General features: G+C 59.0%; 2 protein-coding genes across 22 annotated transcripts; both read left to right on the forward strand.

Moving 5' to 3' along the window:
* The first annotated feature begins 2,970 nt into the window (after window positions 1-2,970).
* On the forward strand, window positions 2,971-11,461 carry PEAR1 (platelet endothelial aggregation receptor 1). 4 transcript variants are annotated; one of them, XM_015884486.3, is made up of 24 exons: window positions 2,987-3,113; window positions 4,955-5,059; window positions 5,341-5,433; window positions 5,512-5,616; window positions 5,845-5,945; window positions 6,021-6,113; window positions 6,403-6,649; window positions 6,724-6,838; window positions 6,916-7,052; window positions 7,394-7,606; window positions 7,713-7,887; window positions 8,360-8,480; window positions 8,568-8,731; window positions 8,837-8,939; window positions 9,013-9,159; window positions 9,251-9,379; window positions 9,454-9,582; window positions 9,709-9,837; window positions 9,926-10,141; window positions 10,207-10,313; window positions 10,412-10,523; window positions 10,635-10,703; window positions 10,822-11,016; window positions 11,105-11,461. In XM_015884486.3, the coding sequence occupies exons 2-24, from the start codon at window positions 5,022-5,024 to the stop codon at window positions 11,254-11,256; spliced, it is 3,090 nt and encodes a 1,029-aa protein (XP_015739972.2). In that variant the 5' UTR covers window positions 2,987-3,113; window positions 4,955-5,021; the 3' UTR covers window positions 11,257-11,461. The 4 variants fall into 4 exon arrangements, with proteins under 4 accessions (XP_015739973.2, XP_015739974.2, XP_015739972.2 ...); XM_015884485.3 differs by having other exon boundaries at window positions 2,990-3,101; XM_015884487.3 differs by lacking the exon at window positions 4,955-5,059 and having other exon boundaries at window positions 2,971-3,101.
* A 627-nt stretch (window positions 11,462-12,088) lies between these two features.
* On the forward strand, window positions 12,089-15,062 carry LRRC71 (leucine rich repeat containing 71). 18 transcript variants are annotated; one of them, XM_015884326.3, is made up of 15 exons: window positions 12,089-12,162; window positions 12,400-12,476; window positions 12,554-12,661; window positions 12,725-12,838; window positions 12,956-13,031; window positions 13,114-13,188; window positions 13,288-13,356; window positions 13,444-13,603; window positions 13,712-13,879; window positions 13,954-14,055; window positions 14,235-14,274; window positions 14,349-14,416; window positions 14,484-14,601; window positions 14,691-14,800; window positions 14,869-15,062. In XM_015884326.3, exons 2-15 carry the CDS (start codon window positions 12,443-12,445, stop codon window positions 14,986-14,988), a joined length of 1,362 nt encoding a protein of 453 aa, XP_015739812.2. In that variant the 5' UTR covers window positions 12,089-12,162; window positions 12,400-12,442; the 3' UTR covers window positions 14,989-15,062. The 18 variants fall into 18 exon arrangements, 13 of the variants coding, with proteins under 13 accessions (XP_015739812.2, XP_085389810.1, XP_085389813.1 ...); XM_085533684.1 differs by having other exon boundaries at window positions 12,743-12,838; XR_014941238.1 differs by having other exon boundaries at window positions 12,115-12,247; window positions 13,687-13,879; window positions 13,957-14,055; window positions 14,493-14,601.
* Window positions 15,063-15,730: the final 668 nt, after the last annotated feature.

The following is a 15,730-nucleotide window of genomic DNA, read 5'->3' on the forward strand; positions in this document are numbered from 1 at the left end:
CTGTGCCTGAGGTGTAGGGTGGGGACCTTTTGAGCACAAAGGGATGAAGAAGCCAAACCCCCCAAACAAAGGGCAAAGCCCTCCCTTCCCCACACACCGTCACCGGAGCCATGGGGTTATCAAATGCCCTGTAGCGTCCACTTAATCATCCTTCCCAGGGCTCTCCGGCCGCCTTGGTAATGTTTGAGACCTGGATTTGACTGTAATGGAGCAGAATTGATTTCATCTGGCTAATTAGGCAGGGCAGGCTGGGCCCTGGCAGCTCCTTTGTTACCCACAGTGACCTGAGATAAGGAGAAGGAAGAGGAGACCTGGGGAAACTGAGGCACGGTGCATCACTGTGCCACGGAGCAGTGCTGTGCCATGGTGCATTGCTGTGGTGCTGTACCATGCAGGATGACCAGGGCTGCATACAGCACAGCAGAAGCAATAGGAAACCAAAGCCATCCCTAGTGTCCCTGGCACATAACCCAGCCCTTGTGATCCCCTCCCTGCAGAGGGCACAGCTCCAGCTGCCAGCCCAGGGGTGGGATGTATTGGCCAGCAAAATGGGTGTCACCCAATGCCAGCTTTGATCCAATGGGGAAACTGAGGCAGTGAGTGTTGGGGCTGCCATAGAGGTGTGCAAAGAGCTGCTTTGCAGTCAGGCTGTGCCTTCTGTCCCCTTGTCCAACCCTAGAGCTCTGCTGGGACTGGGGGAAAGGGAGGGGTGCAAGTGGTGCCCCACATGCAGCCCTTATTCATGAGGTGGTGGCAGTGTCTCCACTCATGCAAGACCAGAGGAGAGTGCCCTCCTTCCTTGGGGTTCTCTAATCTCTGCCTGCGTTGATTTATGGGCTTTTCCCTCTTATCTAATTTGAGGAAGGAACAAGATTACAACTGTGAGCTTTTCCAGCACTGCGCTGCAAATTGTCTCTTCGGTCAATAGTGTTCCTGCAGAGGGGAAGCAGCGGCCACGAGCTGTCCAAGCACTGGAAAAGAACCAAACTGCCCCAAAAAATGAACCTGAACATGGCGGTATGAGAGCACCACGTGCATGGGGGGGGGACCTGGTGTGGGTCTGCCTTGGTTTCCCTGTGGGGTAGAGAGGGAAGGGTTAAGCCCCGCTCTCAGAAGTGTGCAGCTCTGATTGATTTATCCCCACCCCACAGTTTCTCCATTTCAGCTGCTCCAGGGGGAGCGGTAATGGACTCTGGCAATGAGGTAATTAACGGCTCTGCTCCTTGGAAAAGTTCCTTTCTTAGCAGCACAGCAACCGAGCTGGGGACGGGGAGCTGACAGGGTCCCAGACCTCATCCTGCATCCAATGGAGCTGCAAAGGGATTTTTTATGGTGGGGCTTCATCCTGCCTGGATCTAAGGTACCTCTAGTGCTGCCCATGGAGCTGGCTGTGCTCTGTGATCCATCAGATGGATCTGTGGTGCCAGGGATGCCCTTGTAAGGCACCCCACAGGGATGGGGCAGGAGGAGGCCCTGGGGACTGCTTGGTTACAGGGACTGTATATGGGATTGCCCAATTTGGGGTTTCCCACTTTAGGAGGATCGTATCATGGTGATGATGGATGTGGGGCTGCAGCTGCATCCCGGCGCCACTGGTCCTGGGGCGGATGAGCACTGACCGGACCCTGTGTGTCTCCTAAGTGCACTTGTGGGCCCGGTTCCCCCTGGCCTGGAGGTCTCAAGGGGGCTGCAGAGGCATCTTGACACTAATGAGGCTCAGCTGAAGTGCTGCTGAAGTGTCCCAGAGCAGCATTTCCTGGTGACCACAGCGATGCCTTATTTAAGAGCAGCAGAGGGGGGTCAATTCTGCCCAGTTCCCAGCTTCAGTGTCCCCAGTCCTGGTCCCATTGTCCTCAACTTAACAATCCTTGTGTCCTCATCCTCTGTGCCCTTCTCCAAGCAGAGCTATTTGGGGCAGCCCCTGTGGCTGCGGGTGGGCTGCATCCTAATGGAGCCCGAGTGGGCTGGGGGGGGATGAGTGGGGGGAGAGCAGTAAAGCCACGCTGGGACGTGAAGATCGTTATGAGTGATTAGAGCTATTACTGTAACGAGGAGAGGCAATTAATGGCGTCTTGACATTAGTTGAGGCCAGCTAATGTACGTGCTTGCTGGGAGAGGGGAGAGGCTTGAGTATGGGGAGGGGGCTGAGTGTGGGGACCCCAGCACAGGGCTGGGGGGATGAGAATGTGGATGGGGAGCCCAAGATACAGGGTGATACATGGGCAGAGAGCTGGGGGGGAGCTGAGGGTGGGAGGGTTGTGTGATGGGGTATCCCGTGATGTAGGGATGACGTGTGGCTGGGGATGCAGGGATGCAGCATGGCTAAGAGAGCCAACATTTGGGATGGTATATACCCAAGAAAGGAAAATGAATGTCTGGGGTGCAGAGATAGCACACAGCTTGGGAACCCACGCTGATGGGTGATGCACAACGTGGATCCTAAGGTGATGTATACTGAGGATGCCAGCACAACGTGCTCCTGTACTGCAGGGCTGAGGCACTGCCGGGAATACCAGGGCATGGGGATGACGTTTGGCGATGATCCTGGGTTATAGGATGCTGGTTATAGGATGCTGGGTTATAGCTCAAGCCGGTACCACTTCAAGTCTTGCTCTGCTCTCAGCCCGGCTCTGCTCGCAGCCGCCACCAGATGCTGCTGTTCGGCCGGGGGATGCTCGATACCCGCAACCCCCGAAGCTCGACCCGACCCGACGGCACCGCGGGGATCACTCGGGGCCGCCAGGGATGCGGAGCCGCTCCCGCATCGTCCCGCAGAGCCTCCGGGATCGGACCTACCCGGTGTTGTCCCCATGGGGCCGCCCCGCCCCGGTGATGTTTTTGTTCCAAACCTGTTGGTTTCTGGCCAAGAAAGTTGAAAAAAAAAGTGGTGTTTTTTTTTATAGTTGATTTTTTTCCCCCCCTTTTCCGCAGTTGTCTCTGAGTCCAAACTTCCTGAGAGCTGCTCCAGGCCCTCCCTCTGCTTCCGACGGCTGCGTTGAGCTTCCAACACGCAGAGCTCAGGCAGCACCAGCCTCGTCCCGTCCTTTCCAGTCCCGTCCTTTCCAGTCCCGTCCTTTCCAGTCCTGTCCCGGCCCGGCCAGGTGAGGGTCCCGGTAAGCACCGGGGGTCCGGGGGGTTGGAGTCCTATTGGGGTGGCCAAGGGGGGTCCTGGTCCTGTTGGGGGGGGTATGGGGTGCCCTAAGTGGCATGGGAATGGCAGGGGGTACATGGGATGGAGTGGTGATGCTGCAGTGACCCCAGAGCTGACATTGACCCTAAGTGGACCCTGTCCCCTTGTCCCCATCCCTGTCCCCACAGTGTCCTCACGATGCTCATAGCCCTGAAGGAAACACGTCAGCCCGTGGTGTAGGAAACACCAGGACAGAGATAGTGGGACCCTTCCCGGGCTCTGTGTCTCCATTGGGGACAGTGCAGGAGCCACATCTCTGCCCTCAGCCCCATCTTCCCAATGTAGGGCTGTGGGTCCCAGTGCCTGCGGGCGATGCTCTCTGACCTGTGTCACACTGGGAGGAAAAAGACAAGGAGGGAGGGAGGAGGGGGATGAGGATAATTGTCCCCAACCCTTGGGGATGTCCTCTCCCCTCTCTTCCTCCTGCTTAGTTCAAAGCAGGAGGATGTGGGTCTCTGGGATGTGACCACCCTGGTGTGAGGGTGATGTGGGGCTCAGGCACGTCTATGCCACCCTATCCCTGTCCCCAGATGGGATTGGAGCTCCCAAGGATGGGGACACACCATTCTTTGCTCTGGAGAGAGGTCTGAGAGTGTGGGGCAGTGCAGGAGAATCTCTTGGGGGGTCTTTGTGGTGCCCATAGGACAATGCTGGGTATCCTGGCCCCCACATCCCAATTAGCACCAGATGGGGCCGTGTTTTGATGACTCCTCGCTTTTCCTGCCAGCATCTCTGAGCGGTTCCTGTTGTTCTCAGCAGCACTGAGGCCCTGGCCCCCCCCCAGCGCGTGGGTTTACTGGAGTGGGGATGGGACCATGGGGAGGGCTCAGGGGTCCCGAACTGGGGAGGAGAGCTGTAAGATGGGAGGCTCAGAAACGGGTGAGCAATTACTCACCCTGGAAACGGCCGCTGGGACCTGAAGGGAAATGGGGGAAACTCTCTGACTAAACACTTTTTCCAGCAGCAAAAAATAATGGCTTTGCTTTGGGACAAGGAAGGGCTGCTCTGTTGGGGTCACCCCACACCTCTGTTGTATGGAGGCAGAGCAGCCCCACAGGGAGGAGGAGGAGGAGGAGGAGGAGGGTGGCATTGGGGGTGGCACCTTGAGGTTTCCCCCAGGCATTGAGGAAATGGCTGTGAATCCATGAATCCAGCTGCGAGGGGCAGGAAACCTCTGCTTCCTCCTGCAGCACATGTGTGCGTATCGGAGAGCTGCAGCCATCCCCCCAAAAACATGTTGCTGTGTGCTCAGGGCATGTTGTGCTGCTCGAGGACGCTGGGTTGGGGTCCTGGTGCCAAATGGGGGCAGCTTAAGGGTCCCTGCCATCCTCTCTTTCTGGGTCTTGCAGAAACCCTAATGCACCCCAAAATGCTGCAGTGTGTGGCCCCGTTTGGAGCTGGCTGTGCTCCCAGAGCCCGTCCTGAGCTCGGTTGAGCAAGAGCCTGGCGGATCCAGGAAACACAACGGCAAATAAATACTAGAAGCGTTGAAACGGGGCCATGCAGGGAGGTTGCCAGGGCCTGGGGGTTAACTCCTTCCCATCCCCACGTCCATGAGATGGGACAGTAGATCTGAGGGCAGGGAGATGCCAGGATGCATCCCTGCTGTCCCCCAATGCCTAATAGTCAGCCCTGGGGACAGTTCAGCCTGATGGCCCCAATGCAAACTGATGTCAACCATTGCCCTGCATCCAGCCTTGGGGATGGGTCAGCCCAATGTCCCCAGTTTTTCTTGTGCTTTCAGTGCCCCATATCTATCCCCAGGGACAGGTCACCCTGTTGCCATTCACTGGGCTGCTCCCAGTGCTGTGGGAGAGGAGCCATCCCCAGGATGGGGTCTTTGGAGCCCACCTCAGGAGCAGCTGTACGGTAGGGCTGAGCGATGGCAGAGGGAGATGTGCTGTGATGTGGGGCAGGATGGGCACAGCTCCACGGCCACAGCACTTCTGTCTATGTGTGGAGCTCACACAGCACCGAGGCCACCCGTGTGGCTGTGCCTCAGTTTCCCTTTGGCAGCCAGGTTGGGTTGGAGCCATTCCCCCGCATGTAGGAATGCAGACCCAGCCCCGCAGGGAGGCCGAGGCCGGGGGCGGTGGGTGGGGAAAGGGAGAACAGTGTGTGTGTGAGCCTGGCTCAGTACTTCCATGCAGGATGGTGTTGAGGACCGTGGTACTGGCATTGCACGCCTGCCTCCTGGCTGCCCTCCACCCCAGCGACCCCAATGTCTGCAGCTACTGGGAGAGGTAGGAGCTGTGCTGGGGACACCGGGTTGGGGGCATCTATGGGACCACCCCACCACCCCGTGCCCTCTCCCTTAACAGTTTTACAGCAGCGGTGAAGGAGTCGTACAGCAAGCCTCACATCGTGACCTCCACTGAGCCCTGCACTGGGACACCAAGGCAGTCACAGCCCTGCCCTCAGCAAAGGTGAGGGCTGAGCCAAGACCCCCATCTCACCCCACTGCATGGAGCATCCTGGTGCCCAGCCTAAATGCTCCCCTGCCCTGCTGTGGGGCTGTCCTGTGGTCAATGGGATGATGTCCCATATGGCTAATGGGGGCTGTCCCATTAGATAGTGCCCAATGTCTGAGGGAGGGGGGCTCACATAGGGGTGTCCCCTTGCACCTCATCCTTACAGCATTGCTTTTGGCACAGGGTTGTGTACCGCACAGAGTACAGACAGGCAGTGCGCACTGACTACCGCCGGCGCTACCAATGCTGCCTGGGTTACTATGAAAGCAGGGACGCCTGTGTCCGTGAGTGGGGTGGATGGGGGGTGAGGGGGGGGTCCTGGGTTGTCCCTTGCTCACCTCCCAGCTGTGTACCTGCAGCACGTTGCACCCAGGAGTGTGTCCATGGGCGGTGTGTGGCCCCTGAGCATTGCCAATGTGAGCCGGGTTGGAGGGGACATGACTGCTCCAGTGGTGAGTGGGGAGGGGACATAGGGACCCCTGGGTTGGGGGGATGGAGTGGGGCTGTGGGGTTTTGTGAGGGTGTGTGATGAGATGTCCTGGGGGTGAAGATGGAAATGAGTGAGATGAGATGGGGATGGGGTCAGAATTGGGGATGAGATGGGAACAGAGATGGGGATGAGGGTGGATGGAGTTGGGGATGGGGATGGACTGGACTTGGGATGGAGATGGGGATGGGGGTGAATATAGGGATGTGACTGGGGCTGGGCTGTGGGACATAGCATTGTTCTCACCCATGCAGAATGTGATGAGCATTCGTGGGGCCAGAACTGTGAGAGCCGCTGTGACTGCCACCATGGAGCCCCCTGTGATCCCCTGAATGGGGTCTGTACCTGCCCCCCTGGCTTCACCCCCCCACTGTGCCACCAGCCCTGTCCATCTGGCTTCTACGGCCCTGACTGCCTCCTGCACTGCCCATGCAACCATGGGGCCCCCTGCAACGCCTCCACTGGTGCCTGCCTCTGCCCCCCAGGATTTGCTGGCCCACTGTGAGTGAGGGTCCCTGCGGTGCCCAGAGGGGAGGGGGAACTATTTGCATCCTCAAAGCTTGCTTTCCTTGCAGCTGTGAGGTGCTGTGCCCCGAGGGGACACCGTGCAACACTCACTGCCCCTGCCAGAATGGAGGTATCTGCCACCCCCCCGGCTCCAGCACCTGTGTTTGCCCCCATGGATGGATGGTAGGTGGGATGTGCCCCCTTTCTGCTCATGGTATGGGGTTCCTTCTGGCCCTGCTGACTGTACAACTCTATGGCAGGGGGACATCTGCTCTATACCGTGCCCCCCCGGGCGCTTTGGTCCCAGCTGCCTGGGGGAGTGTCGCTGCCACAACGGGGGCATCTGTGACCCCCTTGGGGGGCAGTGCAAGTGTGCACCTGGCTACACTGGAGAGCAGTGAGTGGGGATGGGGCACGGGAGGCAGGGGGCTGGGGGAGATGGGGAGTGAGGTACAGGGAGGCATGGAAATGAGGGATGGGGGACATGGGGTGAAGGCACATAGGAATGGGGATGTGGGTGGGATGGGGCACACAGGGGGTTGGAGTGGCAGCAGCAGATACAAAGGGGTACACAGGGATGGGGCACACATGGGATGGGGGCAACCAAGACCTGGTGCTTCCCAAGCAGGACCTGGAGGCAGCCTGGCATACAATGAGCTGCACGGTCTCAGCTTGGGGCAGAGAAGGAGGGTCTGGTTGCCACCATGGGGCTGTGTCACCCCCCGTGTCCCCATACAGGTGCAGGGAGAGGTGCCCAGTGGGGAGGTATGGGCAGGACTGCCAGGAGAGCTGTGACTGTGCCAATGGGGGACAGTGCTTCCATGTGGATGGTGCATGCTTGTGTGAGGCTGGCTTTCAGGGCAGCCGTTGTGAGGAGCCCCGCTGCCTTCCCGGCCTCTATGGCATCCAGTGTCAAAGCCAATGCCTCTGTCACCCCCAGCACAGCCAGAGGTAGGTGATGTGCCCTCCCTTTATCCCCTGCATCATTCACATAGCCCCTACCCAGTACTCCCAGTGCCTGGACTGGGAGCTCTGGGTGCTGAGTTGGTGACTCCAGCTGCCACCCACTGCTCGGTGAGTGCTCGTGTCGCCCTGGCTGGGCTGGGCTCTTCTGCAATGAAAGCTGCCCCCCTGGCACCTTTGGGACTGGCTGCTTACAGCTCTGCCTCTGCCTCAATGGGGGCACCTGCGATGGGACCACCGGGCACTGCCACTGCCCTCCTGGCTACACGGTGAGTCCCCGAGCTGCTCCTGCTGATGGGATATGGGGAGGGCATGGGGAGCAATGGTGAGGGACATGGGGGTCAAGGGATCCTTAGGGATCACCTTCTGGATGGGTTTGGGGTCTGGTTATCCCTGGGGGTAGTTGGGGGTCAATGGATCCTTGGGGAGAACACCCTCAGGGCACCTTCTGGATGGGTTTGGGGTCTGGTTATCCCTGGGGGTAGTTGGGGGTCAATGGATCCTTGGGGAGGACACCCTCAGGGCACCTTCTGGATGGGTTTGGGGTCTGGTTATCCCTGGGGTTTAGTTTAGGGTCCAGGCATCCTTGGGGGAGGGCTCAGCATTGTAACATCCAGGTGAGTCCCCTGGGAGCTCAAGATTTTGGGGTCACCCCTCTGCCTCCAGTATCACTGCACCAAGGGAAGGCAGGGGGCTGGTTTGTGGCCTCTCAGTCCGCCCACATTCTTACCCTCCCCCCAGGATGAGCATTGCTCCTCCCTGTGCCCTTCAGACACCTTTGGGGTCAACTGCTCTGAGCGCTGCTCCTGCCAGCACGGCGTTGCGTGCTCCCCCATCGATGGCTCCTGCATCTGCAAGGAAGGTGGGCACACAGCAAGGGTGGGCTGGGGACAGCTGAGGTGATGTATGGTCATCTCCATGCCCACCCCATCACCCTCTCGCTCTGCAGGTTGGCACGGACCTGACTGCTCCAAACCATGTCCTGATGGCACCTGGGGCCCTGGATGCAATGGGAGTTGCAACTGTGCCCATGGAGCCACCTGCAGTGCACAGAGTGGGGTCTGTAGCTGCACCCCAGGATGGCACGGCCCCCATTGCCACCAGCCCTGCCCGGTGAGTGTCCCCATCACAGCACTGGAACATGGTGTCACCATCTCCAGCATCACCACCATCCTCAGTGCCACCCTCCCCAATGCTGATTTCATCCCTGAACCCCAGAATGGGACATTTGGTGCTGGCTGTGGGCAGCGCTGCGAATGTGCCCATGCAGATGGCTGTGACCCCATCACTGGAGAGTGCCACTGCCTGCCTGGGTGGACAGGTGAGGGAGCTGGGGTGGGGATACCCCCCTCCTGTGCCCTTCCCTTGTCCCTCATTGCTCTTGCTGCCCATAGGGCTGCAGTGCAAGCAGAGCTGCCCGCAGGGCTCTTGGGGCCGAGGCTGCCGCCAGCTCTGTGTGTGCCGCAATGGAGCATCGTGCTCTCCTGAAGATGGATCCTGCACCTGCACCCCAGGCTTCCGTGGCCCCACGTGCCAGCGCCGTGAGTGCCCCATAGGGGGGTTCTCCCCATCCCTTGAACCCCATGGGGCTGAGGCTGGGTGAGCTCGTCTCACAGCACCCCATGCTTGTAGAGTGCCCTCCTGGCCGCTATGGGAAGAGGTGTGCATTGAGCTGCTCTTGTGCCAATGGTTCCTCCTGCCACCACGCCACCGGTGCCTGCCTATGTGCTGCAGGCTGGAGTGGCCCCCATTGCTCCCAACGTGAGTATGGGGATATGGGGATAGGGATGGGGACTGGCTTCGGGGGGCTGATCATCCCCTGGACCCACCACCAGCCTGCACACCCGGCTCCTGGGGGGACTCCTGCTCCCAACGCTGCCAGTGCCACCATAGGGGGACGTGTGACCCTGTTGAAGGGACGTGCCACTGCCCTGCAGGATGGACAGGAACCAGCTGTGAAGAAGGTAGGGACCCACCCCTGCTGATGTAGCTCTGTGCACCCCCATGGTGCAGCCTGGGGGTCCTTGGGGAATGATTTGGGGCCACTGTATGGAGCTCTATGAGGCCACCCACCCCCTGTACCCCTGCAGAGTGCCCCCCTGGGACCTTTGGATTGCAGTGTGACCAGCTGTGCCGCTGTCCCCACAATGTCACCTGCCACCCTGTGACTGGGATGTGCCCATGTGCCCCAGGCAGGACCGGACCCCACTGTGAAGCTGGTGAATAAGCATGGGAGAGTCTGGGGGCAAGATGGGGGGCTATTTCCCCACCTCTCCTAAGGACTGTCCCTATCTCCTACATCTACAGGGAACCCCGATCAGCCCTATACCATCGTGCCAGCCCCACCATTGGCCTATAGCACACTGGGGATGGTGGTCAGCCTGGTGGCCCTGGTGGCTCTGCTGGTGACCGTGGTGGTTGTGGCACTGTGCTACCGCCACCGGCAGAAGGGGAAGGAGAACAGGCACCTGGCCGTGGCATACACAGCAGGACGGATGGACACATCTGAGTACGTGGTACCAGGTGAGCAGCACACTGGGATGTGGCTCCGGGTCTCCCTGGCACCAGGGCTGATGTCTGTCCCTTAGATGTGCCACCGAACCACACGCATTACTACTCCAACCCCAGCTATCACACGCTGTCCCAGTGCACTCTGCCTGCCCCTGGCAGCCAGGATAGAGCCAGCTCCTTAAAGGTATGGCCACATTATGGTGGCACGGTGCAGCGTGGCACCACTGCTGGTTGCCCTGCAGCTATGGGGCAAGACCAAAGCAAGACCTGCTTTGGCTGCAGGTCCCCAGCTCCCAGCCCTTCCCTGGTGCAGAGAGGCCTTATGGCTCTGAAGGCAATGCCACCCTTCCTCCTGACTGGAAGCACCTGGGGGCACCACCACAGGGACCCAGGGGTAAGAGGGGGCTGCTCTTGGGATGGTGGCAGCCTTGCATTTGTGGGGGGGAGCTTTGGGAGGTGGGGAGGATCAATGGGACCCCTGGATCTCATGGTGTTTGGTTTTCAGGTGGGGGGCAGATGGACCGGAGCTACAGCTACAGCTACACCTGCAGCCTGGGGAAGTACTACAGCACGGGTACCAATGGGAATGGGAACAGGGGATGGGATGGAGAGCAGAAGGTGGATGGGACCTGAATAGGACCCATGTAGGCATGGCTATATTGGTGATGGGGATCCCTCTGCCTCACCCACAGAACACCCCCAGGAGGGGCTGAGGGCCAGCGGCAGCTCTCTGGCCAGTGAAAACCCTTATGCCACCATCAAGGATGTCCCTTCACCGCTGGCCAAGGCCCCCGAGGGCAGCTACATGGAAATGAAATCCCCGGTCCAACGAGAGATGTCTTACGCAGAGATTGGGCTCCTTGAGGAGCCAGACAACAACGAGGACGGTACGAGGGGGGGGACTAATAGGGAGGGGGGATCCTGATGGGGGCACAGCCTTGAGACTCCTATCTCCTATTGTCCTTCTCCTTACAGAGAGCAGCCCGGGGGGGGCAGAGGGTGCAGCACCAACACGGGACGTTCTGAATCACTACGACTCGCCTAAAAACAGCCACATCCCCAGTCACTACGACGTACCCCCCGTCCGCCACCCTCCGTCCCCCCCCCTCCGTAGGAAGGATCGCTGAGGACCCTCCCCCTTCCTTCCCCCCCACTTCACATCGCGATACGTGGACGGGAAAACGGCTGCCCTACAACGGAGACACCGCGAGGTGGCAGCGGGCAGCCCGGGGGTCTACGTAGGATGGGACCCCCCCCCCTAAATGGGGCTGTCCTTGCTGCTGCTGTCCCGCAGCCCCTCGGGTGTGAATAAAGCCGGGTTGGCTTTAGGAATGGTGTCTTTAGGAGTCGTGTACGAGGGAGGAGGGAGGGAGGGCTATGGATGGCAGCAATACGAGTCCTGGAACAGGCTGCCCAGTGAGGTTGTGGATGCCCCATCCTTGGAGGTGTTCAAGACCAGGTTGGACAGGGCCCTGGGCAACCTGATCTAGTAAATGTGGCCCTGCTAGGCAGGGGGGTTGGAACTACATGATCCTTGAGGTCCCTTCCAACCCGGGTAATTCTGTGATTCTGTGAAAAAGGAACCAGGGCACGGAGAGTGAATGGGGTGGGGGGAAAAGGGATTGGAGCTTCGATGGCCCAACGATGGATTGAAAGCGTGCACGGTGATTGGTCCGATGGTGGAGGTGGGCGGGGCCTAGAGGTTGGGCTGCCACGACGTGCCTAGCAATGATCCGAAAGACGGATCCAAATTGCACGCGGTGATTGGTCCGATGGCGGAGGTGGGCGGGGCCTAGAGGTTGGGCTATCACGACGTGCCCAGCAATGGTCCGAAAGACGGATCCAAATTGCACGCGGTGATTGGCTGAATTGGAGACAGATAGAGCCCATCGATTGGCTCAGGAATGGACCAACGGTGCGTCAGCGGAGGAGCAGCGCCTATAAAAGCGAGAGGACGGAGGCAGTTGATCACCATTGCGGGTTGGCGACTTGGATGTGTGGTTCTTTGGCCTCTTGTCGGGGGTCCCATTTAAGTGAGCCCACCCCCCTCTTCCCTATTTACTTGCCCCCCTCTCAGTATTGACCCCATCTCATGTATTGTGATGGGGCTGTGATGAGGTAGGTCCAGTCTGGGCTTCTCAGCTGCTGTGGGGCCTCCATTGGACCCCCATAGTTATCCCTCCTCACTGAGGACGTCTATAACATCCTCTGGTTCAGGGGGTAATTGAAACCCCCTACCCTGCTTGAACTGCCTGTATATGGTTCTATAGGGAGTGTATTGCCTGGTATTAGACTCTCCCAGTGACTGTGGAGATGGAGAACGAACAGAGACCCGAGCAAGTTGCTGGTAAGGCTGAACCTGGTGAAATAAAGGGGCAGGTGGGGCTGAATTGGGCTTCCCTTACACCCTGTGTTCCCTTTCAGAGCAGTATCAGTGCTGTGGGCTCCTGGAGCAGGACCTGACTGAGCTCTGCACCCTGGCTGGCATCACTTCCATCCCCAGGGTGACTGTGACGCCTTCACCTGCAGCAGGTGAGGGGCTGAGGGTTGCTGGGGGGGCAGGGAGAGGAGTGGGGGGTAGATTTGGTTCTTTAGATGCTGCTTCACTCATAGCTGAGGATGAAGAGCAATGCAGACTTGGGGAGCAATGCATCCAGGTAGAGCTGCAGAATGATGACCCCCGGAGTGTCTGTAAGGTCTTCTTACGAGGTGGGGAAATAACAATAGGGAGGAGTGAGCAATATCAGCCCTCCCCCTGCCATCCCCAGCCCCTTTGGATGGCTGGAGGCTTTTCCCCCCCCACATCCCATCTCTTGTATCCTGCAGGCTGGAAAGTGGAAGAAGAGATTATGGGTGTTCTTAACAAGTGTCTGCCCTCCCTGGGCAACCTGAAGACCCTGAAGTGAGTATGTGGGGAGTGGGAGGTGGCCCCCAGGCAGTTGCTCAGTGATGGGGATGGCTGAGTGATGCATCTGTCCCCACAGCTTCTGGAGTGCTGGGCTGACTGACAACATGCTGCCTGCATTGGGCACAATGGTGGCGAGCTGCCCCCAGCTCTGGTAGGCAGGGAGAGATTGGGGGGTCTCATTGTCATTAATTGAGGCTGGAGGTCTCATTGTCATTAATTGAGGGCATATCAGTGCTGTTTAACCCCACAGGTCGCTCACTCTGGAAGGGAACCCTTTGCCAGAGCACTCCTTCCATGTCTTGATAGGGGCCAGCAGCACGTGAGTGCCAAGCTCAGCCCTTCACACAGTGTCCCCAGCTACAAAGTGACCCCCCCCCCAATGTCTCCCAACCCTCCTGTACCCCAGGCTGTCCCACTTGTCTCTGCGAAACAACTGCATTGATGACACGGCTGCACAACTTCTGGGTCAAGGCCTTTCTACCATGACCTCCTCCAACCGCAACCTGCTCTCGCTGGTCCTCAGCTTCAACTGCATCACAGACGTGGGTGCAGAGCACATTGCTGAGGTGGGGGCAGCAGGGTCATGGGGGGGCTGGATTCTGTCTATGCCCCCTCCCAGCACCTTTTTCCCTCCCCTGCCCCTTCTCAGCCCCTTCCTCATCCCACCCCCAAAGGGGCTGCGATGGAATCGCTCGCTGCTCTCCCTGTCCCTTGGTCACAACCGTATTGGGGACATTGGAGCCCAGAAGTTGGCGGAGGTGCTGCAGCCCTTCAAGCTGAAGCATGTGGAGGTGGTGGAGCGGAGGAGGCTGCAGATGGAGTCACAGGGACAGCCCCGTGCTGTGAGCATTGGGTATGGGATGGGGGCTTTACCTTTTTGGGAGCCCTGAGCATCCTTCCTTATGACATCTCCAAGCAGGTTGAACCTAGCAGTGGTCGTCCCCTGAGCCTGCATGGCAGTGATGTTGCAGGCAAGCTGTCTCCAGCCAAGCAGAACAGGAGCTCAACCAAAAGGAAGGTGAGGAGGTGGGGGGGGTCTCAACATTGGAGTCTTTGGGTAGCTCTGCTTGAGTTGCAGGCGGTGCTGGAGCTGTGCCTCAGTTTCCCCAGTTCCCAGTGCTGAGTGAGGGGGTCACAAAGGGTCCCACAGTGCTGCCCAAGGGGCACAATGGGGCTGAGCTCTCTGCCCCTTTTCAGGACCGGCTGCGGAAGGATGACATCAAGCAGAGCAAGAAGAGTGAGTGAGGGTGCAGAGGGACACAATGGGGGCTGCTCCTGGCTCAGCTCTTCCTACTTTGCTCTTCCTTGTAGTGTCTGTCTCCATAGACACCCGACGTGGCCGTCTTGCAAAGATTACCGAGGAGCAACACAGCACTGATGTGAGTGGGACTTTGGTTGGGGGGACACCCACTGCTGTAGCCCCCACATCCTCAAGACCCCTCTCAATATGCCCAGGCAGTGGAACAACCCGGGCCCACCCACCCATTGCTGGAGCCAGGCTGGCAACAAGATGGCAACGTCATCCTACCTGGAAACCGAGTGCTGCTTAACCTCAACCTGGCCTGTGAGTGTGGGGCTGTTGGGGGGGGCTGGATGTAGATCAGCCCTATCCCCCCCCCCCGTGGTTGTGTCCTTTGTGTCCTATCTCCATAGACAACCGCATCACAGAGCGTGGCCTTCGTGCATTGCTGGGTGCAGTGGAGGGGCAGCAGCAGCAAGAGGGAGCCGGGGGGAAGCAGGGGTTGCGCCGCCTCTCTGTGCATGTAAGCTGGGCTCTATAGGGGCTGCTGGTAAAGCAGGGCATGGCTTTATTCCCTGCATCCCTTCCTAGAGGAACAGCTTCCCCGCTACCTGTACAGTCCTTGCCCAGCTCCAGGAGCTGCTGCAGCAGAGAGACCCCCTCCCTCAGCTAACAGAGGAGGAGGAGGAGGAGAACAGCCTGGAACCCTGAGCACCACGTTTGCCTGTGTTTGAGGACCAGCATCTTTCTGAGCTTTACTTTAATAAAGTTATTATTAAACAGCAGCCAGTCTTGGCTCTGTATTTATGTCAGGCAACCCCCTATAGTGTAAATCTTTCCTCTAGAGGTGGGATGGGGGCAGAGAGCTCCCCCTGCCCTCCCATTCTCCCTACAGAAAGCAGCCTGGGGTGGGTCAGGGGAGCCAGGAACTCGGACTGAATCCAGCGTGGTTTGAGGTTGACATAGAAACAGCGTGGGGAGGGAGGCAGGGATTGTCGCTTCGACGGCCCAACGAGGGATCCAAAGCGCGCTTTGTGATTGGTCAGAAGTGGGGGGGTAGGCGGGGCCTAGAGGTGGTGCCGCCCCACAGGCCCAGCTATGGGCCAAAAGGAGGATCCAAATTGCACGCGGTGATTGGCTTAGATATAAACCAATGGTGCTTCAGCTGCTGTGCAGCGATTGGTGCTGCCGTGAGCCCTCTGAGTCCTATAAAAGGGCAGGGACGGAGTGGGGATGAACTCAGTGCTAAGATGGATCTGGTCCGACAGTATCAGCTCTATGGGAGCCCCCAATAGTCCTCCACCCCCCTCCACCCTATAAACCTCCATTGGGACCCCCCCCTCCACCCTATAAACCTCCATTGGGACCCTCCCTCCACCCTATAAACCTCCATTGGGACCCTATAGATTCCAGGGGGTAACTAAGACACCCCCCAGCTGCCAGCATATGGCAT

Source organism: Coturnix japonica, unplaced genomic scaffold (genome assembly GCF_054131305.1).
Source record: "Coturnix japonica strain WE unplaced genomic scaffold, WE-NBRP24 Scf062, whole genome shotgun sequence".
Taxonomy (NCBI): domain Eukaryota; kingdom Metazoa; phylum Chordata; class Aves; order Galliformes; family Phasianidae; genus Coturnix; species Coturnix japonica.

Bases quoted from the DNA above. Each gene is read 5' to 3' on its own strand.
- PEAR1 (XM_015884486.3), top strand. From the start codon at position 5,022: ATGGGGTCTTTGGAGCCCACCTCAGGAGCAGCTGTACG. The intron at 9,380-9,453 runs GTGAGTATGGGG...ACCCACCACCAG, and splicing joins TGGCCCCCATTGCTCCCAAC to CCTGCACACCCGGCTCCTGG. The intron at 9,583-9,708 runs GTAGGGACCCAC...GTACCCCTGCAG, and splicing joins AGGAACCAGCTGTGAAGAAG to AGTGCCCCCCTGGGACCTTT.
- LRRC71 (XM_015884326.3), top strand. From the start codon at position 12,443: ATGGAGAACGAACAGAGACCCGAGCAAGTTGCTG. The intron at 13,604-13,711 runs GTGGGGGCAGCA...CCACCCCCAAAG, and splicing joins GTGCAGAGCACATTGCTGAG to GGGCTGCGATGGAATCGCTC. The intron at 14,801-14,868 runs GTAAGCTGGGCT...ATCCCTTCCTAG, and splicing joins TGCGCCGCCTCTCTGTGCAT to AGGAACAGCTTCCCCGCTAC.